The sequence below is a fragment of the Rhinoraja longicauda genome, chromosome 26 (genome assembly GCF_053455715.1).
Source record: "Rhinoraja longicauda isolate Sanriku21f chromosome 26, sRhiLon1.1, whole genome shotgun sequence".
Classification (NCBI taxonomy): domain Eukaryota; kingdom Metazoa; phylum Chordata; class Chondrichthyes; order Rajiformes; family Arhynchobatidae; genus Rhinoraja; species Rhinoraja longicauda.
Window position 1 is genome coordinate 27,646,087 of NC_135978.1, and position 25,028 is coordinate 27,671,114.

Here is a 25,028-nt window from a genome sequence, read left to right on the forward strand (position 1 = left end):
CTAACTTGAGAGAGAGAGCAAGAGCAAATTAAAACATCACAAATAGGTTTACTGTAAATATGGTCTCATTGACTATGGCACGAGAAGCAAGCAACATTTTACAAATGAGGCATTTATTGTTTAATCTTTCATGGATTTTCGACCAGGTTTTATTTGCAAACGCGCAAGACTGCTACTAATTTCTTCACATCCGGAGAACGTACATTGAGTGCTCTTACTTCCCTTTTACTAAAACCTCAAAATTAACAAGTGACAGCACAATACCAAACTTGATTGGTTTGAAATATCCATTTAAGTACTTGCGTGACAGTAAATGCAAAGTGATCAATCTTAAGGGGTTCTATATATTAAGAGTGATAACCAAGAAACAGCAGTATCAGACACACTCTTCAGGCACCAAGTCCAAGCTCCGTCTGTGGTAAGTCTTTTCAAAAGCATGTGCGATTTTATTTTGACAAAGGCATGGATTAACTAGCAATGGAAAAACTAGCTGTTAATTTGCGATCCCAGATGCGTCAGTTGAGTGAGGCAGATGAGCAAAGGGGGCCAAGACAAATGCGTGGGGGTGGCTGAAGGAATGAGATAAGCAAATAGTCCTTGACAAAACAACAATCCTATTGTTGATTATCTGACTGTACTGTAGTATCATTCAAATTACCTGTTGGCTGGATCAGTGAATGGCAGATTGTTCAAGGGTTCAATGTTATTGTAAACCTAAACAGCTTCAATTCTGTCTCAAATCCACTTGATGCTATCAATCTTAATAAGTAGCTATTAGCTATTACAAGGTTCATTAATCTGAATACCTGGCAGATCCAAAGTTAGCTTGTGATGTATATTAACACTTTTATTGTCCATTGAAAATAATTTATTGTTTATTTATATGTAAATGGATTTATTACGAATTTATATAATGTTATTCATTCAAAATCTCTCAGGGCACTCAGTATAATTAATTGCTTTTTCTTCTAAGAACAATGAGTGTTGAACAACCAAACACAGCAGCAATTTGAGTCAAGTTGCAGTCTTTAACAGCGAGGAAATATCTGGCCAGACGCACATGTTTTTAAATGGCACCAATTATCAATCAAATATTTTGTGGTTTTTCTACTTCAACGAAAAACAATTAAATGGGTGACATTCCGGGTCGCGACCCTTCACCAGACTGGGTCTCGACCCGAAACGTCACCCATTTCTTCTCTCCAGAGATATTGCCTGAGTTACTCCAGCATTTTGTGTCTATCTTCGGCTTAAACCAAAATCTGCAGTTCCTTCCTACACAAAAACAATTATATGCTCATCTCATTAAGAAAGCAAAAGTATTAATTTGAACTATTGCAGTTTTCTCTTATCAGCTGTGGCTCACTGGTTACCTTTGGGTCCTAATATTGTGTTCAAATCCCATTTAAAACTCTCTCAAACACTAACACATTGCAGTACTGAAACAATGTTTCATTATCGAAGGTGTTAACTTCCCGCTAAAGAAAAATCACCACCCACCATGGGACACAAAGGATCTTTTGGCACGATTGGCCATCCATTATCTCATGTCTTGTGGGCCTTTGAGATAGGCGATATTCTCTGTAATAAAACAATGACTTCAAAAGGCAATTAATGAATTGTGGCAAACACTGAGTGCTGGAGGAACTCAGCAGGTCAGGCAGCATCCGTGGAGGGAATGGACAGGTGATATTTCACGTTGGGACCCTCGGCTTAGTTTAGTTTACTGTCACGTGTACCGAGGTACAGTGAAAAGCTTTTGCTGCGTGTTGACCAGTCAGCAGAAAAACAATACATGATTACAATCAAGCCATCCACAGTGTACATGCATATGATAAGGGGAATAACATGAATAACGTTTAGTACAAGATCCAGTAAAATCCGATTAAAGAAAGTCCGAGACCTTTGTTTCCTCAGACCAAAAGCATCATCTGCCCATTCCTTCCACTGATACTGCCTGAACCACGAAGTTCCTCCAGCACCTTGTGTTTTGCTCAAGATTCCAGCACCTCCAGTTCCTTGTCATAGTAAGTTTCATGGGGCCATACAACACTGAAACAGGCCCTTCTGCCCAACTTGCCCATGCCAATCTAGATGCCTAATTTACAAGAATGATCCCAGGAATGAGTAGGTTAACCTGTGATGAGCGTTTGTCGGCACTGGACCTGCACTCGCTGGAGTTCAGAAGAATGAGGGGGGACCTCATTGAAACATACAGAATGGTGAAAGGCTTGGATAGAGTGGATGTGGAGAAGATGTTTTCACTAGTGGGAGAGTCTAGTACTAGAGGTCATGGCCTCAGAATTAAAGGACGTTCTTTTGGGAAGGACACGAGAAGAAATTTATTTAGTTAGAGGGTGGTGAATCTGTGGAATTATTTGCCACAGAAGACTGTGGAGGCCAGGTCAGTGGATATTTTCTTAAGGCAGAGATAGAGAGATGTTTGATTAGTACAGGTGTCAGAGGTTATGGGGAGAAGGCAGGAGAATGGGATTAGGAGGGAAGAGATAGATCAGCCATGATTGAATAGGAGTGGACTTGAAGGGCCAAATGGCCTAATTCTGCTCCTATCACTGATGACCTTATGATGTTCCATCTGCACCAGGCCCATCCGCCCACTTTTGGCCCATATCCCTCTGAAACTTTCCTATCCATGTACCTGTTCAAATGCTTTGTATCTCCATCTTAATGAATTGTGGAAGTGTTTTGGAATCTCCTGAGGATGTAAAGCATGCGAAATTAATCAATGACCATCTTGCAACATTGCTTCTGTCAATTTTGCTTTTAAAATATGACAATGAATGTAAGCAACAGTAGTCAGGGCAGTCACAAGATGGAATTTCTGAGCTGAAGAAATTCCTCGTAATGGGGTGGGCAAGCACAGGGTGGAAAAGTGATACGAAATTATGCATCACTACAATGGCACACAAATAGATAAAATAATATAATTAATTACATATTTATTTTCCAATGTAGTCTGATGACGGGTCCCAACCCAAAATGTCACCTATCCATTCCTTCGGTACTTTGTATTTTACTACATTAATATAATTGCTTGGGTGTACTCTATGTGCAGACTGTAACAGGTTGGGGAAGTTACACCCATGTCAGCCATTTTATAGACAATGCAACGTAGATTTCTCTTACCAAGCGCCTTTCCAACTTGGAAAAAGCCCCCAAAAAAGACCAACGTCTCCTGAGCCACGGGGCAGCACGGTGGCGCAGCGGTAGAGTTGCTGCCTTACAGCGCTTGCAATGCCAGAGACCCGGGTTCCATCCCGACTACAGGTGTTGGCTGTACGGAATGTGCGCGTTCTCCCCGTGACCATGTGGGTTTTCTCCGAAATCTTCGGTCTCCTCCCAAACTCCAAAGACGTATCAGTTTGTAGGTTAATTGGCTTGCTATAAGTGGAAATTGTCCCTCATGTGTGTAGGATAGTGTTAATGTGCGGGTTGGTGAGGTGTTGGTGGGTCGAAGGGCCTGCTTCCGTGCTATAACTGAACTAAAATAAACATAACATTTGCAGCCAAGTTGGTTGCATCAGTTAAAACTAAAGCTCCCTATACCGGGGTGGTAATCCTTGAAAGGAAGCAGATGTCAAGTCCCCTCGGCTCGGAGCAGCTACTGACTACCTCACTTCAGGAAGGAAGGAATCACACAAGATGGGGCCTCAGTGAGGAGTTCCACCAAACCAGCCTTCTAACTCCGAGTTCCAATTAAGTTTTGCTAGTTAAAGTCAGTAAGTTGTTTTATCATGCAACTAGTTTACCTGAATTGAACCCAAGTAACATACGCAATGCTTAAAACAAATGTTTTAATCATTTTTCTGCTTAGATACCAAATTATATGTACAATAGATGCACCAAATGTTAAATCAGTTCTGTTTTTAGTACGACTCTCAATACTAGGATCATGCCTAAATAATCACTCAGTAGCTATAGTACATCACACACAAAAAAAGGTTTGCAGCCAATCGTTCATCAATTTATTCATGCCTACATTCTGCCAATGCGGGTTTTAAGTATTTGAACAAATTGGTGCGAGGCTGAGTGTAAATGTTATGTACGAGACCAGCGCCATCATTTCAAACACATTTACTGTCCTGTGACATTCAGTAACTATTATACTAATACAAACAGACATTAAATTATGGATAAAGTCAATTTATTAGTATGCTTACACTACAGATCTACAGCAAGAGTGTGGATGCAGTCTCTCCAGTTTTGGCCACAATCCATACTGCAAACTGGTTCACAAGCACAAAACTGGCAGCATCAGGGACACAAAGCACAGGTTCAATAATTGGATTACAACCATTGGCTTAAAGAAGTTGTGAAGATAGGATTCCACAAACCAACAGCACAACTGGATAAAGTAAAGCACGGCACAAGTTGCAAAAAGACATGAAAACATGTTTATGCCAGAGATGGCTGAAAACACAATATTTCAGCTTTTTTCAAAAAATAATCTTATATTTTAGGGTTAGCATCCCATGTTGTTGGCATTATCCATTCTTGATAAAAAGCAGAAACATAGCTCTCCTTCAATATGCCCTCACAGGTACACATCCCTTTAAATTATTACACCCCTGTTGGAATGGCACTTTAAGATCCCATTGAAGCATTCAAAACATCGGATGCAAAAGAAGGTTTAGAGGTATACGGACAAGCCGAGTGAGTGGACAAGGTCATGGCAAATGAGATACAATGTAGAAAAATAAGAGGTGAACATTACAGAAAATCAGAGCTTTTGTCAGAGTGAGAATTTGGGTGGCATTGATGTTCAAAGCACTACGGTTTGCTAGTACACACATCACTAAAAACCAAAGCACATGTGCATTAACTGATGGTTTGTCAGCCTTTATGACCAAAGGGTTTGACTTTAGGGGCAAGAAACACATTGCCTTGGTGAGATTCCCTCGAGTGTTGGAATTATGTAGTTGCCATGGAGGGAATGCAGCAACAATTCCAAGGACGCCGAATTTGGTGTAGGAATAGAGACTGTGCTGACTGTGACTATATCTTGAAGGGATCACAAAATGCTGGAGTAACTCAGCAGGTCAGGCAGCATCTCAGGAGAGAAGAAATGGGTGACGTTTCAGGTCAAGACCCTTCTTCAATCTGAAGAAGGGTCTCAACCCGAAATGTCACCCATTCCTTCTCTCCTCAGATGCTGCCTGGCCTGCTGAGTTACTCCAGCATTTTGTGATCCCTTCGATTTGTAACAGCATCTGCAGTTATTTTCCTACTGTGATTACATCTTATAGGGTTCAGAAGAATGAAAGAAGATGTCATACAAACCAACAAATGTTTTCATGTGCAGGAAGGAACTGCAAATGCTGGTTTAAATCGAAGATAGACACTGGAACAACTCAGCGGGTCAGACAGCATTTCTGGAGAAAAGAAATAGGCGACGTTTCGGGTCGAGACCCTTCTGCAGACAATTTTTCATGAGCTTCACAGGCTGGTTGCAGGGAAGATGTTTCCCTTGACTTTAGACAACCAGGGAGCACAGTCTCAGAATAAGGGGGAAGCAGCATTGAATTAACATGGGGAGAAATGTATTTACTTGTTGGGTAGTGAACCATTTAAAATACTATACCCAGAGACCTGAAGAGACTCACTAAATGTGCTCATTCAAAAAAGAAAGAAATAGATTAATGGATGTCAAGGGATATGGTGATAGTGCTGGAAAATAGTGCTGAGGTGGATGAAACCCGATGAACGCCAGAGCAAGCTGAAGGACAGAATATCCCACTACTACTCCTGCTTTCATTTTTTTTGGGTTCCTAATTTCTGGCCAAAGATCCTCCCAAAAGGTGTTGATGCATTAGAGATTCTGAAGAATAGTTGCTTTGCCTTAATTCAAAATCAATGTACTGTGAGAAGCATGTGACAGCAATTCCACATAAGATGCTGACTAAGCAGACGATTCTCAATGAGCAAGTTCAAAATCCAAGATGTTTTTTTTTAAATGATGCACGGATTTTATTGACTAAGCAATATGGGTCAATATGAAATTAGGTATCCCAAGGGTGTGAACAGAATGTATTTAAAAATGTCGCTTGCATTGTGAAATCATCCTCTTCCAACGATACAGGATGAAAGACCTCTCAAAGGAGAAGTGCAATTGGCCAAGTTGCTTGTTAAGCTTGAATGTGTCGTGAGCAGTCTCGAAGTTGCCCGTTTCCTTAGCTCAGGAAATGCTAGTCAGTGCAGAATGGCAAAACCATCATGACCTTCTCACCTGTCTTCATAAAGGAAGAATGCTATTTGCATTCATCACAGAAGAGGTCAGCTCTGAAACCACAAATTAATACCAATTGCACTAAGTAAATTAACAAGGGTGGCAAAGTGGCGCAGCTGAAAGAGCTTTAGCCTCAAAGCGTCAGATGCCCCGGTTCGATCCTGAAGTCAAGTGCGATCCATGTAGGGTTGCATGTTCACCCTGTGACCAGGTGCGTTTCCCCCGGGTAATCCGGTTTCCATCCACCTCCCATAGATGTAGGGGTATGCAGGTTAATAAAAACCTCCAAATTGCCCCTAATGTGGAGGGAGTAGATACGAACATGGGATAACATTGCACTAATGTAAATGGGCGATCATTGGTCGGCGTGGGCTCAGTGGGCCAAAACATCGCCTACCCATGTCCTCTGGATATGCTGCCTGACCCACTGAGTTACTCGAGCACTTTTTGTTCTCCAACTGAAGATAATGGCTCAGGGCAAAAGCCATGTTCCAACTCAGCTTTGTGTCAAAGTTGTTCTTATTTCAATGCAATTTTATTCCTCGGATTCAGAAGAACTCAAAATCCAAGTAAAAATTGATCGAAACATTTAAAAACACTTATTCATTATTGGAGAAAACATGTCAAGTAATTAAAATTAAATTTGCCTTAATCTTATCTTGTGGCTGTAACATCAACACTGAAACAAAAGGAGCATTTTTGTGTTTTACCTCTGGACTTCATTTATGAATCAAATCTTAATCCTGCCACCACACACGTGAATAAATACCTGCAGTTCACTCAGCAAAACACTGTCACATTTTGGATTTGGTTTTGGACATGGCAAAAATATTTACTGTCGCAAGCAGGTCAAGAACAGGCACAGCTAAACCAGCTTAATGGGATGATTTTTTTAAAGTGCATCATTGAACTGTATTTCATATTTATTATTTCATATTTCAGATACAGCGCGGAAACAGGTCTTTTCGGCCCACCAAGTCCGCACCGCCCAGCGATCCCCGCACATTAACACTATCCTACACACACTAGGGACAATTTTTTTACATTTTACCCAGTCAATTAACCTACCTGTACGTCTTTGGAGTGTGGGAGGAAACCGAAGATCTTGGAGAAAACCCACGCAGGTCACGGGGAGAACGTACAAACTCCTCACAGTACAGCACCCGTAGTCAGGATCGAACCTGAGTCTCCGGCGCTGCATTCGCTGTAAGGCAGCAACTCTACCGCTGCGCCACCGTGTCGCTATGCTGCCTATACCTCTGTATATTTATCTCATCTTTAAGTAAAAACATTTTTACTGCAATCACACAAAAAATGTACCAAAATAAATCATCTTTTTCATTCTTTCAGGAACTGAAAAGTCATCATCTGTTCTCGGACTTTGAAATCCTTCATCTTCAAAACTAACATGGTTGTAATTCAGTTGACTATATTGGCACTGCTAGTCAATGGCCTGAACACACAAAATGACCTCAACCACGCAACCTCCCCCATTTCAACAGAAGAACTAAATACAACTATGACTGCATCATCAAGTACCCCAACACCTCCGATACCTTTGACAACCATGAATATGCTGAATGCAACTGGACAGACAAGTGATCTTCCCAACACCACTTCCGATTTGATGTCTACATCTTCCAACACCTCACAAACTGTATTAAACCATTCATCGGAGACATCTGTTTCAAGTTCGGCCTCTCCACCAACTTCGCCTGTGACAACAGTTGATCACAATACTGAGATTTTGACTCCTCCAGTGAGGAGGGAGTCAACCACAAACCAAGGGAACAAAGACCAAGGCACCAACATGAACGCAAGCATGATCATCGCTTGCATCATTGGAGGGCTATTGCTGCTTCTGGTGATCAGCATAATTGGGATCCTGTTGGTGAAAAGATGCTCGAGAAATTATAATGTGCAGGACACGCCATGGGCAGGAACTTGCCCAGTTAGTAATGATCGGGAACATCCAGATGAAGGCGGTGATGGTGGTGCTGCTCCAACAAAGCGCCCCTCGCTCACCAGCTTCCTCTCGAAAAAGGCAAAACGTGATTCCTTACTGGATAACTATAGCATGGAGGTGCAGGCGAATGAAGGGGTCAATAATTTGGCTTCATCTGAGACAGAAGGAAAGGCACTGTCTGCTGACGTCAAAGGGGATAATGAAACCGCAAAAGAACCTCCGGCTTTAGCTAAAACAACGAGTCAAGAATTCCTACCACTGCTCGAGGAACACGATATTCCGGATGAAGATGACCTGCAGCCTCCACCGCCTGCAACAGATACAGAGACTTCAAAGTTATCAGAAGGTCTCACTGATGCAGATTTAAACAATTCTGATTTGTCTCCTCCGCCAATGGATATTGTGGATCTTGTGAATAATTCTGAGTTGCCTCCCCCTCTCTAATGGGAGCTTTGAAAGGATCAGGTGTTTGCTTCAGTTCACTTGAGTGGAAAGCAAGGTTCTCCAAAGTGGGCCCAGAGTCACTTTCTTCTGAAGCAGGCTTTCGACAGCAAGTGCTTTTGTGCATCAGCAGATGCATGCTGCATTTTTAAATTAGATGTGGTAAAATTATCCATTTTACCAAAAGTACAAAATATTGCTTCTTCCTAATATGCAAGTTAGATGTGGGTTCATGAATACAAATGCAAAATTTCCTCGGCGTTGCAATCTTGTTGCTGCACTTCTGCTTTTGGTTTAGTTAAAAATGTGGTTAAACAGATTTCATCGTTTAAAAAAAATATTTTCAGATATTGAAGTCAATATTTCAATTTTTTTTCACTCACACATTCCTGAACAAAGGGCAATTAATTAATAGAGGAGAATTTTAGCACGCTTCTTTTTGATTACCTGGTCACCAATCCATTTTTCAGCAATCATTCAACATTGAGTGATGGGAAGTCAACTATGAACAAACACAAGCAACACCAATATCTCAAAAGGAGTGCAAGAATGATCATCGCTTGCATCATTAAAGTTAATACTACTGTAATAATGCTATTGTAAATGCAGCATTTTCTCTATTGAGATGGCAAAGCAATTTTAAAGTTAAAAATGTAAAATAAAACACCACTTACAGTTAAGCAATAAGTGGTTATTCAGGGGTACTGCCCATTTCACCTCTACCCCATAGTGGACATTGGAGTTTGTCGATGGAACTGATGCGCTACAATGCTGAGAACTATACTCTGCACTCTGTATCTTCCCCTCTATTATTCTTGAGTTGACATGATTGTATTTATGTATACTACTATATCTGATCTGTTTGGATAGCATGCAAAACTAAGCTTTTTACATTACCTCTGCACACAACAATAATAAATCTAAACCAAACTGTGCAAGAATGCATTTTGTAGTTCCACCAAGTTCTGTGGACACACTAGTTAAGAAAATTAAGCACAAGCTTTTAAATTCTGTGCCTGGAATTGAGTATATATATATATATATATATATATATATATATATATATATATATATATACACACACACATAAAAACAGGGTTGTCGGCCCAACTCATCCATGCCGACCAAATTATCTGAGCCAATCATTTGCTTGCATTTCCCACAAAATCTTTTCTATATAAATAACTGGCCAAATGGCTTTTAAACATTGTAATTGTACCAGTATTCATAGCTCGAAGGTATTTAGTCACAAAATGCTGGAGTAACTCAGCAGGTCAGGCAGCATCTCAGGAGAGAAGGAATGGGTGACATTTCAGGTCGAGACCCTTCTTCAGACCCTTCCTCATTCCATTTTCCCACCACTCTGTGCTAAAAAGGTGTCCTTCAGGTCCCCTCTCAATCCTTCATCCCTCACTTTAAATCTATGCTCTCTAATTTTGGGCACCTCTACCCAAGGAGAAAGACTGAGCAATCCATATGCCATTCAGGATTTTATATACATCTAATAAGGTCACCCCTCAGCCTCCTGTGCTCCAGGGGGGAAAGAAAGCATTGCGTTCAAGCGGCCCCAATCCTGGTTACATTATTGTGAATCTTTCTCCACACTTTCCCAGCTTAATAACATCTTTCCTATAGCTGGGCGACCAGAACTGCAGCCAAAAGTGTGGTCTCGTGAGTGACGTCAAGTTGTAACATGACCTACCAACTCCTGTGCTTAATGCCCTGACCAAAGAATGGCAAACGCCTACTTCACCACCGTGACAATCTGTGTTGCCTTTCAGGAAACTATGTACTTGCATCCCTTGGTCTCTGCATTGTACATCACTCTCCAGAGACTTTCCAATTAGTGTGCAAGTCCTGATCTGGATTAACTAAACGAAATGCAACAAAATATAACAACTCTCATTTGTCCAAATTAAATTCCACCTGCCATTTCCTGGATTAATCTCCCAGATAACGCACCATTTATGCATAGGACCTGCCCTGGTTTGACACACAACACTTGTCAGAGTTAAATTCCATTTGACATTCCTTGACCCACCTCCCCAACTGATCCAGATCTTGCTGTAAATTTAGATAACACCACTGTTCAGCGCATCAACAATTTTGGTGCAGTTTAAAATCGAACCACAGACAGATGTAAATAATTCCCTCCCCACTACCTCGCCGCCAACTTGCCATGGAAAAACATTTGTACAATGTGACATGGGCAAAAACCACAATTTCCTCTATTTTTATTTGAGAAATAAAATACTCCTTCCTGCTATGGTTGCCATTTTAGACACCGTTTAAACTTTTAAATTCATCAGCAAGGCAATTAAATATGCCACCAAGAGACAAAGGGGACAATGGAAAGGTGATGCATTTCAAAAACCAATTTCTAACTAACAAGCATTTCTGTGGCATTCTAGATTTCAAGATACATTTAACGATGTTATGCAAGATCTGCATTTGTTAATCACCAAGTTTTGCATGTTACTGTACACCAAAAAAATGTAATAAATTCAAAAACGGCATTGGCTTGAGTGTTCATTAAATGCATCTCAAATTAGACAGAATACGCATTACACGATGGTATTTGAGTTGAAAGCTCTTTGTGCTATTTTATGTCAAATGGAAGCAAAGAAAATGACATAACATGGAGAATATAATCAGGACAGCTATCAAATAGACTCAAAGTGCTGGAGTAACCTCAGCGGGTCAGGCAGGCAGGAGAGAAGGAATGGGTGACTTTATGGGTCGAGACCCTTCTTCAGAAGAATTCTGTGTCTACCTTCGATTTAAACCAGCATCCACAAATCTTTCTTACACATGGATAGGTGATGTTTCGGGTCAGGATCCTTCTTCAGACTGATTGTAGGGGGGGGGGGGGGGGGGGGGGGAGAAAGTTAGAAGAGGCAGGAGGGGCAAGTAATTGGCAGACACAGAAGGGTTTTTATGATAGACAAATGGTTGGACAAAGGTCGATATCCAATCGTGAAGATACGCCCAATTTAGCTCAATTACAATTCTCAATACAATATTTCTTGAGCTTAAAATAGGCAATCAATCAAATTTAATTAGCAACTTTCAAAATGGGCTTGGGGAAAGATGAATGACCCATTCATCGAAAAGCCCATTTAATGAGCCTACATTATATGAGAATATTAAATTATAAAATGCTTTGGAAATAAGTTACAAAAAAACAAAGCAGGTATGCAGATGAAATGAGCAATAAGTTAGATCCATTTTAGACTGTAATATTTGAGTTAACAATGTAAGACGTACAAGCAGATCAGGTAGAGACAGTCTGAAGAAGGATCTCGACCCAAAACGTCAACTATTCCTTCTCTCCAGAAATGCTGTCTGACCCGCTGAGTTACTCCAGCTTTTTGTGTCTATCTTCGGTTTAAATCAGGATCTGCAATTCCTTCCTACACAACTAAATACAGCTCCTTGTACCTACTGGACCATTCATTGAGATCATGGTTGACACGATCTTTGGTGTTAACTTTACTTTCTTGCCCAAGCCCCACACACTGGAATTCCTCTACAATTTTTTTTTTAAATCAGTCTTGCGTGTTTTAATGACTCACCACCCCTGAGGCAAATAATTTCTAAAATTTGTGGTCCCCTGTGACAAGAATTTTCCCCTCATCTGAATTTTTGCTGGCTAACCTTTTACTCTGAAACCGCATCCCTTAGTTTCATGCCCACCAGTGCAGGGAACATTCATTCCACCATGCCTCCTCAGCTTCTTGCGTGCTTCAGTTGGATCGCCTTGGTTTTCAGAGAGCGTGGGCCCAATTGACTCAAATCATTTCAGGAATCAATCTAATAAGTCTTCACTGCACTGCCTCTGAGGCAGGTTTAATGCCACCTGAAATGAAACCAAAACTGTACCCTAAACTCACGAGACTCAAGAAGCAACGCATTCTGAAATCTTCAGCAAAATACAACATGCTGGGGAAATTCAGCGGGTCTGGCAGCATCTCATGAGGGAATGGACAGACGACGTTCTCCTGCTCAGAGCAGGTTCAGACCCAAAACCCCAGGTTCATTGCCAGTCAAATTTATTGAGCTGTTGCCCGATCTTTCTGAATTATACTCCAAACACACTCCATTCGGTGAGAACTCCAAATGGTACGGGCATATCTGATATCACCAAGAAGTCGGCCCATCAACAGTTTTATGAGGGCACAAATGGAAACTTGTGAAATAAAGAGGCAAAACATCAAACAGAAAGATATAAGCAAAGTCAGGGGTCATTTACAATCGGTTATTATTTTCACCTCTCCGCCTGTCACTGACTCCAACCGTCTGCCAGTTACCCCTTCAATTGTATCCACCTATCACTTGCCAGGCTTTGTCCCACCCATACCTCCCTATTCCAGCTATTCTCCCCTCCAACTCCAATCTGAGGAAGGGTCCCGACCCAAAATGTCACCTATCCATGTACTCCAGAGATGCTGCCTGACCCAATGAGTCACTCCGGCACTTTGTGTCTTTTTTTTTTGTAAACCAGCATTTGCAGTTCCTTGTGTCTCCACTATCACATGCCAGGCATTGTCTCGCACCCCACCTTTCTCCCCCCACTACAATCAGTCTGAAGAAGGGTCCCAACCCAAAAAGTCACCCATCCTATTTCTCCAGAGATGCTGCCTGACCCGCTGTGTTATTCCAGTACTTTGTGTCTACCTTTGGTATAAACCAGCATCTGCAGTTCATTGTTTCTTCAGGATATCATAAAAGATCTTCAGTTCCAAGGCAGTGGTTTGTTCGGCCAGATTACATATTTCCAAAACCCAATCAATAAAGGTCAAACCACTTCACTCCTCGAATTAATCAAGTGAATTCACTCCGCATGGACTCCAGACAAACATATCCTTCCTTTGATATCTGTACAGAGAGTTTCATAGCTGTTATCAGGCATCTGAACGATCCTTCCAACAACTAGAGAGCAGTCCTGGGCTACTATCTATCTCATTCAAGATGCTCGGACTATCTTTGATTGGACTTTACTGGACTTAATCTTACCCTAAATGTTATTCACGTTATTCCCTTTATCATGTATCGGTACACAGTGGATGGCTCGATTGTAATTATGTATTTGTCTTTCCGCTGACTGGTTATCTTGCAACAAAAGCTTTACATGTACACATGACATTAAACTAAACTAGGTTGCTCTTTCATTTTATTTTTCAGTATGGAGCCCATCCTGCTACATTTGAGAATTAGAAACTGGGTGATATTGTATTCATTTCCCGAAGCATCTTCCTCACAGTCTAAACATGTAATAGATGCACAGAGCATTAAATGACGAGAGGCATTTTACATTTTAAATCTGATATTAGTTGTTTAACAATTAAGCTGCCAGAATTTCCATTCTGTACACCAGCGTCTTGGCCTGATTCCAGATACTTGGGAACAAAAATTCGACCTGCCACTGTGCCACATTGAGGGCTGTGTAGCATCTCACCACCGAGCATCTGAAGTGGAAGGCAAATATCTCACGGCAGTGATATGAGCAATATATACTCAAGCTTGCACCTCTTCAATCTGTTCCTATTTGTACAGGTTACATTATAATGCATGTAGTGAACCACATAATTGGAGATAGCATCTAAACAACTGTGAATCAAGGTAATTTCAATTAACAATGGGCAGTGGATTTAATCCAAGATTTGGACGTTGCAAAATAAAATCATTCTGTGATGTACTTATAATAAAAGCAGAATTATGCTGAAAGCATTCAATCGGTCAAATACCAGAAGACAATTACACACTATCAATTGTGTCCCACAGAAGTAACGTGATATCGATTTCCACATTCACTTCAGATTTTCTCTGGGGCACCGACTTGGCTTTGTGCTGCTGTCGGCTCCATGTCACCTGATTTTGAGTTTAAGCCGCACCCAAGGTCTCGAGTACAGGTTGACTTTCCCGGGCAAGTTTTGTTGGAACAGCATGATAAATCACACTTTTTTTTCCTCAAATGCACTTCAGAAAAAAAACAAAGAGTCGACACAAGGAACTGCAGATGCTGGTTAACAAAGAAAGGAGTAACTCAGCATTTCCGGAGGATGCGGAAAGGTGACATTTTGGGGAGTTTGGGGGGGGGGGGGGAAACAATCTGTAGGACATGAATAGGTGATTTTTCTGGTATCTCCATATCAGCTACCAACAAACACTCCTGTTGTTCTTTCCCCAGATAAAAGAGAATTTCTCAAAGCAGTGACATCAGATACTGTAGATGCTGGAATTTTAAGCAAAACACAAAGTGCTGGAGGAACTATGCTGATCAGGCAACCGGCGTGGAGCTGGGATTACCGCTTTCAGTATCCAATATTCAGGCAGATCAAACTGTTGAACATGAACATAATCCCTTGGGACATATGATTAACACAGAAGAATTTTCTGTCCACCACCCCAAATTATACTGGATATTTAAGCTATTGTTTTACCTCTGCAGAGAGCAATTGTTGTTTTGGGTGTGGTGAAAGGCTTGCACAATAGTGTGGGATAAGCCGAAAGGATCAGATGGTATTACCTGTGTTTTTGTGTTTTAGAATTGCTGAAAGTCAGCATTTCAAACCCTCATATCATATCATATCATATCATCATATATATACAGCCGGAAACAGGCCTTTTCGGCCCACCAAGTCCGTGCCGCCCAGCGATCCCCGCACATTAACACTATCCTACACCCACTAGGGACAATTTTTACATTTACCCAGCCAATTAACCTACATACCTGTACGTCTTTGGAGTGTGGGAGGAAACCGAAGATCTCGGAGAAAACCCACGCAGGTCACGGGGAGAACGTACAAACTCCTTACAGTGCAGCACCCGTAGTCAGGATCGAACCTGAGTCTCCGGCGCTGCATTCGCTGTAAAGCAGCAACTCTACCGCTGCGCTACCGTGCCGCCCCTGCGCTACCGTGCCGCCCTCATGTTGACATTAATCTGATGCTTTGTATCCCCATGCACCAGGACTTAAAAAAGAAATGTTAAAGCTACAGTGCCCTCCATAATGTTTGGGACAAAGACCCATCATTTATTTATTTGCCTCTGTACTCCACAATTTGAGATTTGTAATTTAAAAAAATCACATGTGGTTAAAGTGCACATTGTCAGATTTTATTAAAGGGTATTTTTAAACATACCCTGTGCAATTTAACCACATGTGACTTTTTCTATTGCAAATCTCAAATTGTGGAGTACAGAGGCAAATAAATAAATGATGGGTCTTTGTCCCAAACATTATGGAGGGCACTGTATAATGAAGACTAGATCTCAGAATGTGCCGTGGGAAAATCTGTGTTGCATCTTACACACCAACTATAAAACATCCAGTGATCAAAATGACGATGAAGTTGCTGCAGTCATGGGGAACAAAGTCGAAAGCTCATCCATTTATACACGGCATCCCAAACTGTAATACAACCAACCACAACACAAAATAGCATAGGATTTTTCATCACCTGCCCGCTCACAAGTTTTCTTGCATTTTAAAAAATTTGAAAGGAGAAATGCCATAAAAATCAAACATGTGCCTAGCAAATGTTGTCTGCTCATTCCCTCCACAGATGCTGCCTGCCTGCTGAGTTGCTCCAGCACTTTGTGCTTTGCTGTGATAGTTTCCCATTTGTCATACCAGGGAAAGTGATGCACAAAAGAGGAAACTATGTGTACAACATTAGCTGGAATACATTTACAAACTCCCTGAAAGCTGCCACCAATACACTCTCATCCGTGTCCAGGAGTGTGTAGGAAGGAACTTACACTGAAGATAGACATAAAATGCTGGAGTAACTCAGTGGGACAGGCAGCAACTCTGGATAGAAGGATTGGGTGCCGTTTCGGGCGAGACCTTTTTCAGACTGAGTCAGGGGAGACGGAGAGATAAGGAAGGGTAAGGTGTTAAAATGAGACATCAACGTGGATGGGGTCCAAGGACAATGAAGAATAGATCATTGTAAGCGAGGGGAAGGTGACAACAAAGCATAGATACAAAATTTAATCAGGGGAACTGGTGAAACTGGTCGGAGAACTAGGCTTGGATGGAGAGAGAGGGAAAGCAAGGATTACGAAATTAGAGAAGTCAATATTCATATCACTGGGGTGTAAGCTGCCCAGGCAAAATATGAGGTGTTGTTCTTCCAATTTGCGCTGTGCCTCATTATGACAGTGGAGGAGGCCCAGGACAGAAGCATCAGTATGGGAATGGGAGGGGTAGGGAATAAATCTACCCAATCTCCCGATTGCTAAACACTTTATCTCCCCAACTCGTCCATGCTGACCCAATTGCCCAATCAAAGCTCATCCTATTTGCCTGCGTTTGGCCAATATCCCTCTGAGCCTTCCTATCCACCATGTACCTGTCTAAGTGTCTTTTAAATGCTGTTATTATATCGGTCTTAACTACCTCCTCTGGCAGCTCATTCCACATACTCACTACCCTCTGAGTGAAAAAGTTGCCCTCTCAAAAAGTTCCTGTCAAATCTTTCCCCTCTCACCTTAAAGCTATGCCATCTGGACCTTGATTTTCCTACCCTTGGTAAAAGACTGTATTTATCCTATCGATTCCCCTCATAATTTTATATACCTCTTTCTGATCATCTCTTAGCTTATTGCACCCCAAGGAATAAAATTGTATTAATCTATCATCGTTTTTCATTTAAACTGCAAATCAGTAACCTTAAACAGCGCGCAACTTAACATTCCCCATTGCTTCAAAAAACACAACTACATTTTTCAACGCTGCATTAACAATGGCAATGCAACAAACTGGCTGCCTGCCACTCGTCTAGTGCTACCAAAATAATAAATTTAATTTGTGTCATGCACAATATGGGGAGGTGTCTTAGAAATGAGGTCATATTGTCAATAATACGTAATTTAGATTAAACTCCGATCAGGGCACTGTCCTTACTCCAAAGATCCCTGCGTCCTTTCGAAATAAATAGTTCATTTGTGAGCAAGTGTCCGAGACTCAACATCTGCATCAAGAGCACTTGTGCAACAAGACGACTTGAACGGAACTGCTTTGGTAAGTCCACTATGATTTCCATCAGTGTTTTGCTTGTTCTTATCAGTCAAGTTATTTTTTTTTTAAACTCGCACCATTTTCCAGAGACTGCAGAGGGAAAAGAAATTTGTTGAGACCAGCTAAAATGGATTTTTATGCAGTGCTTGGGAACACGGAATCCAAGGCAGCAGCTGAAATTCTAACAGCCATTAGACAAAATAGCCTTTCATCAGATATCTTAGTCCCATACTGCTTATAAAAATAACCATTTATTGCATTTTTGTAAATATTGAAAAGCGGTATTCTATTAAAACTGAACACATGTGTATTGTGCTGGCAATTTAGGTGGTGAATGAATAATTATCACATATAGCCTTTATCATTAGGAATAATACTGTACATTTGTTTTTAAAATGTTGAGTTAACAACAACTTTAAAAATATACTATTTTTCTTTCATGGGGAATGTTTTAGTGTTGAAGAATCATAAAGTTGTAATCTCACCATCAACATAAAAAATTGGCATTGTGTTTTAATCATTTCAAAACGTTTCTATGTCCAGTTGTTTTAACACAAGCAACAATAATGGGCTATTCAGACATTTAGGCTCTTAGACAAATACAGGCTAAGGCACTCACTAACACCACACTGGAACTGGGCCACAGGAGCATTAGAATGCAAGGCATGTCCCTTTTGAGATTCTCGATGCAATTATCTTGTCAGCCATGGCATATCATTGAAGAATCTCACCCGAGCTGAGGTCAGACACTTTCATGGGGTATTTTAGTTTCGAAGAGGTGGGCATGGACGCATTGCGGGGGTGTAAAGGGAAAGGGGGGGCAGAATGGCCACAACATAACAGTTATATCTTTACATTGGGCAGTCAGATTGAAAATGTTCAGCCAGAGGGCAAAGCTTAATATTTGAAAATCAGATCCTTTCAACAATCACAAGTTAATTTGTCACCTTCACTATCAGGCATCTGGGGTCCATGCACAAGCTAGGGTTCCATTCGATTCACTGATACTCCATTGTGGACATTGGACTTTGTTTATGGAATTGATGTGTTACAATGCCGGCAACTATATTCCACACTCTGTATCTTCCTCTTTACTTTATCTATCGTACTTGAGTTGGAACTGATTATATCCACCTTTGGTTTATCTGATCTGTTTGGATAGCGTAAGAAAATAACTGCAGATGCTGGTACAAATCAAAGGTATTTATTCACAAAATGCTGGAGTAACTCAGCAGGTCAGGCAGCATCTCAGGAGAGAAGGAATGGGTGACGTTTCGGGTCGAGACCCTTCTTCAGACTGATGTCAGGGGGGGCGGGAGAAAGGAAGGATATAGGTGGAGACAGGAAGATAGAGGGAGAACTGGGAAGGGGGAGGGGAAGAGAGGGACAGAGGAACTGAGGAACTATCTAAAGTTGGAGAAGTCAATGTTCATACCGCTGAGCTGCAAGCTGCCCAAGCGAAATATGAGGTGCTGTTCCTCCAATTTCCGGTGGGCCTCACTATGGCACTGGAGGAAGCCCATGACAGAAAGGTCAGACTGGGAGTGGGAGGGGGAGTTGAAGTGCTCAGCCACCGGGAGATCAGGTTGATTAAGGCGGACTGAGCAAAGGTGTTGAGCGAAACGATCGCCGACCCTGCGTTTGGTTTCGCCGATGTAAAGAAGTTGACATCTAGAGCAGCGGATGCAATAGATGAGGTTGGAGGAGGTGCAGGTGAACCTCTGTCTCATCTGGAAAGACTGTTTGGGTCCTTGGATGGAGTTGAGGGGGGAGGTAAAGGGACAGGTGTTGCATCTCCTGCGGTTGCAAGGGAAAGTTCCCGGGGATGGGATGGTTTGGGTAGGAAGGGACGAGTGGACCAGGGAGTTACGGAGGGAGCGGTCTCTGCGGAACACAGAAAGGGGAGGGGATGGGAAGATGTGGCCAGTGGTGGGGTCCCGTTGTAGGTGACGGAAATGTTGGCGGATGATTTGTTGGATATGCTGGCTGGTGGGATGGAAGGTGAGAACGAGGGAGATTCTGTCCTTGTTACGAATGGGATCTATTGTACTCATCTATGGTAATGGTGTGACTGGATAGGCTGCAGAATTAGCATTTCACTGTATCTATGTACATGTGACAATAATAAATTAAATTAAGCTAAGCATGCAAAACAAAGCTTTTCGCTGTACCTGGAACATGTGACAATAATAAACCTGATGATGGATGTACTTTTTTTTGTTGCAGAGAGAAAACGACCATTGTTCAATTATCTTCTTTCCAGGACAACAATGGGATTTTGCAAGTTAACCAGATGCTTGTTGGCTCTTTTATCCATCCTGTCTTCAGCCGCAGCCACCTGCCCTCCGGAGTGTTTGTGCTCCCACAATGCAAGGCACATAGATTGCTCAGGCAGAAACTTAATAGCGCTTCCCAACAACATCCAGCCCAACATAATCTCACTCAATTTATCTCATAATGCCATTGAGGACCTTGATGACAGGCTGACCGAGTTCATCAATTTGAGATTCCTTGACATATCTAATAATCGGCTCCGTAATATGCCAATGCTGCTTCCATTGGCACTGTGGGAACTTGATGCATCAAATAATGACATCAAAGTACTTCAGAAGGATGACACCGTCTCCCAGTGGAACCTTATAAAACTGGACGTGTCCAACAACTTGATTGAAAGGGCTTTTTTAATTAACAACACGCTGATTAACCTGAAGTCCCTCAATTTCAGTGGAAACAAATTCTGGACAGTCCCGACCAACATGCCCTCCAACTTGAGTACTTTAGACTTATCACACAACAACTTGCACACTATCCTTCCAGAAACTTTTCATCACAAAAGCCTCTTGAAATTGTACTTGAACAACAACAGCTTTCAATTTATTCCAAGTGGTACTGTTGATCAGCTCACTGGTTTGGAGTTGATTAGTCTGTATGGAAATAAATGGGTGTGCAACAACGGACAGAATGTGCATCTGTTGAGATGGTTGCAAACCGTACCGACAGTGCTTGGGTGTCCATGCACTGCAGAAAGCAAACGTGGTCAAAGTGGATGCGGCTCCAGTATAAATAAAGCAGCAATCGTCAGCTCAACCTTTACAAGTTATCAGTCCTATATTGGAACAACGACAAGTACCAGACACAAAGAGTCCAAAGTGAGCACACCGTACTCCTTAGCGAGTCACAAAACTAATATTTCACCACTTTCAGACTCAGTTTCTTCCTCTCGGTTGTATTCAACAGCATCAAGCTTCACTGGCGGTTCGGTATCACCTATACCTACTCAGAATATCACCTTGCAAACAGCGAGCACCGAAATTCCAAGTGAATTGGTGAGTACTCTTGGCGATATAACAGAAGGACCACCGTCAACTACGGTGCCCATCACTGCACCTGAATTCAACTCCAACAGCACAGTTTTACCCAGGTCCACTGCAAGTACCAGCATGTCAAGTGCAACCGTGGACAACCAGACCAGCAGATTAACATCGCCGTCAACTTTTGACTCAACATCCATTGCAAGTCGCACGTCACCCGCTTCTGCTGGAATCTCAATGGTCTCAAGCCCAAGTGTTACAAATGCAACCACTTCTGACAGTGCAGTAGGAAATGCTTCAAGTCCATTTCAGGTTGTTACCTCCGGTCTGACCACAGTGCCAACGGGTAATGGAATCACTGGAACAAAAAGCACTGTACACCAAATTGTGACGACACAAAAACCAACATCAAAAGCACACCAATGTACAGGGATAACATGCTTCATGGTTCTGTCCATGTTGCTGCCGCTGGTTGTTTAGTAATTTAAACAAGGTAAACAACCATGGCTGACAATGCCAACGATATCTTCGTTTAACGGGACAGATAATTTTAAAATACTTTGTTACAGTAATGAAACACTAATGCCTCTAAAGATGGCTGTCATGGGTCACAACAAACAAGTCTGATCTCGGGTGAGTTTTGCTTTAGCCCTATTCGGATTGATCTTTTTGTCCTATGACCCGAAGAGAAATGAATAAAACAATGTTCACCCTGGGGCTCGTTTATCTCAAAGGCAGTTACTCTCAAGTGTGGCAAGGTGATTGCTCAACTTGGACAGGATCAGATTCCGATGTGAGCCCTAAGCCCTAACCCTAAGAGGCCAGCATCTCCAATGCGTTCAAAGCGTTTGAGGTAAAGGCTCACACATGAGGAACAAGGTGCTGGAGTTGGTCAGAAGACAGAACGGCAAGGCAGCCCAACACTTCCGTTCGATCACAAGGGAAAAGGGAACAGCCTAAAGATACAGCTTCACTACAAAACAGCGCCCCAACTAGTTGCAGGAAGTACCCTGATCATCAAGTGGATGAGGAACTAACGGAATACCTTGTGCTTTGAATAATATGTTATATCTCCCAGCACAAGTTCATTAATTCAGAATTCCAACTTAACTCTTGGAAATGGTTCAATAATTTTACTACTAAAACAATTCTTATCCATCGGAAATGTTTGATGGGTTCAGTTTCTATTATGCTTTTTTTTAAAACAGTTTTCTCCTTATGTAGGTGGATGAATGCAACTGCTAAATTATTTTGTAAATGCAAATTAATTGCAATGTAATTCACTTAAAAGCCAAATAAAACGTTTAATCTTGCAAGGCCCGTTGAATGCTTGCATTAAATTTCTTAATTAAAAACCTATTTGAAATACACAAAAACATTGCAACAAAATGTTTTCACAAGCCCTTTGGTTTATCTATTAAACCTAGCCTATAATAATCATGAATGTGCAACTAGCCCGCAGCAAATACCACACAATACAGTGGCCTCTCACTTCATATCACTCGTTCTCAAAACCAAGGAGTGAGGCAAATAGTTTGTCCATCCCGTGACCTGCGTGGGCTTACTCTGGTTTCCTCCCACGCTCCAAGGCGTAAGGGTTTGTAGGTTAATTAGCTTGCTAAAATTGTCCTTAGTACGTGTAGTGTAGTGCTCGTGTATGGGGATCGCTGGTTGGCGTGGACTCGGTGGGCCAAAAGGCCTGTTTCCACGCTGTGTCTCTCAACTAAACTAAACAGCCGATGCCACCGTAGTCCATCCAATGCGCTGGGTTTCCTGTGGAAGCAAAGACACAAAGTACTGGAGCAACTCAGCGGGTCAGGTAGCATCTCTGGAAGACATGGATAGGTGACTTTTCGGACTGCGACTGGAAATTTGCCAATGCACCCCTTCCAGAGATGCTGCATGACCCGCTGAGTTACTCCAGAAATATATGTACTATTCAAGGTTCCAGTATCTGGTGTCCCTAGTGTTTCCATTCCGGGGCCCTGTGTGGTTAGGGGAGCAGACCAGCTTTCCCCATGGTTGTAGAGGTGATTTCACAATGGCACATTTGCTTCCCGGATGCCATCTTTAAGGGTATCATGAAGTGCAGAAAGAAGTTCTGGAGGGAAGAGGGTGAACAGATCGGAGGCCATGGCCTCAATCCGTCATGAAAGAAATTAATAAGGTCCTGCAGGCAGATGTAAAGTATTTAAGGTAAGGTTACAATGCAGGATCGCAAAAGGCAGCAAACTCCAGGTTACTCCCTTCCACACACTAGGGCATATCGAAATAGGAGCTTAGCACAGAAAAATGGGTGTTTGTAACAGTGATACCCAGGCTTATCCATCCCCAGGGCACGGAACAAGTTTTGGTGGGGCTTGATGTTGCTTGGCTTGATTACACCGTAACAGAGCCAGGGCCAATGTCCTCATGGGCAGGTTCATTAGCACTCTGGCGAGAGGTTTAAGTTGATTTCGCAGGAGCCTGGGTAGAGGAGGGTAGTGTTAAAATGGAAAGAAAATGCAAACAAGATTGGAGGAGATAAACAGCACCAGAAATAGTAGAACGTTTTCAGACCAAAGGAGAGTTGGTAGCACAATGGTGCAGTTGATTGAGTTGCTGCCTCACAGTGCCAGGTTTGAACCTGATCTCGGATGTTGTTTGTGTGGAGTTTCGCTTGGGTTGTCTCCTACATCCTAAAGACATGTGGGTCTGTTGGTTAATTTGGCCTCTGTAAGTGTTCTCTAGTGTGTAGGGAGTGGATGTGAAAGTGGGATAACATGAGAGTGGTGTGAACGGGTGATGGATGGTTGGCATGTACTCGGTGGGCCGAGGGGCCTGTTTCCATGCTGGATCTCTAAACCAAACCAGGGCCACCAACCCATATCTCTACTCCAGCCCCCCGCGGGCCTCCACCAGCGACTCCTCCGACCCTCACCTCTCCACCGCCCACCATCGGGCTAGAGCGGTCACCAGGCTCAGCACCAGGCACACAGCCTCCACGATGCAGACTCCAAAACCACGTGGCCTGACTCTGCTGGGTCCGACTGCTCCCCCCCCACACATCCCATCCTACAGGTGACCTCAGTAGTGAGGGGTCTTCCCCTTCCCCCTCTTTTAACCAGGTTACCCCAGCCACACCCCACCTATACAATAGTCCTCACACCCCCCTCCTCTCTGAACACCCACCATCCCCCCCATCAGACCTCGCCTTGGCCTTTGACCACTCCCTCGCCCCCCTCTGACCCCAACCCCCACCCTTGTCATCTTCACCATCCCCCCCCTGATCTCCCCCTTGCTGATATGGAACGGTCTGTCCTCAGCAGAGGCCTCGCATTCGTTCCCCTCCACCCCCACATCAACTAGTTCCGGGTCCGCCACGACGTAGAGCTTTTCTTCTATCGCCTCTGCACCTTTTTCTATGGGAAGGAGTCCTCACCACCCAGTGATGACCCCCTTTTCTTGGACTCCCCAGAACGGCCTTCTATCCTCTCAAGACGTCTTTATTTCCAACTGCCGGCATGACATCAACCGTCTCAACTTTTCCACTCCCCTAACCTACTCTAACCTCACCCCCTCTGAACGTACAGCCCTCCGCTCACTCTGCTGCAACCCTGACATTATAATCAAACCTGCCGACAAGGGAGGTGCTGCGGTAGTCTGGCACGCTGACCTCAACCGGGCTGAGACCAGGCTACAACTCTCAGACACCTCCTCCTACTTATCCTTGGACCATGATCCCACAGATGAGCGCCAGGCCTTAATTTCAAACACCATTGCTGATTTCATCACTTCCGGCTGTCTATGTTCCACAGCCTCCAACCTTATTGTTTCCCAGCCCCGCACAGCCTGCTTTTACTTCTCCCCAAAATCCACAAACACAACTGCCCTGGCAGACCCAGTGTTTCTGCCTGCTCCAGTCCCATGGAAATGATTTCCACGTACCTAGACGCCATCCGGTCCCACCCCGGTCCAATCTCTCCCGACCTATGTCCGAGATACCACACATCCCCTTCGTCTCTTTAATGACTTGCGCATTCCGAGCCCCCACTC

At 42.8% G+C, this 25,028-nt stretch overlaps 3 protein-coding genes across 9 annotated transcripts in view; 2 read left to right on the forward strand and 1 right to left on the reverse strand.

Annotated features, from left to right (window-relative positions):
* nf1a (neurofibromin 1a) overlaps positions 1-25,028 on the reverse strand; it is a 306,791-nt gene that overhangs the window by 99,009 nt on the left and 182,754 nt on the right. The gene's annotated exons all lie outside the window — the stretch shown is intronic.
* Positions 297-11,161, forward strand: LOC144606233 (uncharacterized). Its single transcript, XM_078422142.1, has 2 exons — positions 297-418; positions 7,598-11,161. Exon 2 carries the CDS (start codon positions 7,656-7,658, stop codon positions 8,655-8,657), a length of 1,002 nt encoding a protein of 333 aa, XP_078278268.1. The 5' UTR covers positions 297-418; positions 7,598-7,655; the 3' UTR covers positions 8,658-11,161.
* On the forward strand, positions 17,524-22,313 carry omg (oligodendrocyte myelin glycoprotein). Its single transcript, XM_078422139.1, has 2 exons — positions 17,524-17,685; positions 19,909-22,313. The coding sequence occupies exon 2, from the start codon at positions 19,953-19,955 to the stop codon at positions 21,471-21,473; it is 1,521 nt and encodes a 506-aa protein (XP_078278265.1). The 5' UTR covers positions 17,524-17,685; positions 19,909-19,952; the 3' UTR covers positions 21,474-22,313.

Excerpts from the sequence above, each read along its gene's own strand:
- LOC144606233 (XM_078422142.1), top strand. The coding sequence starts at position 7,656 with ATGGTTGTAATTCAGTTGACTATATTGGCACTGCTAGTCAATGGCCTG.
- omg (XM_078422139.1), top strand. The coding sequence starts at position 19,953 with ATGGGATTTTGCAAGTTAACCAGATGCTTGTTGGCTCTTTTATCCATC.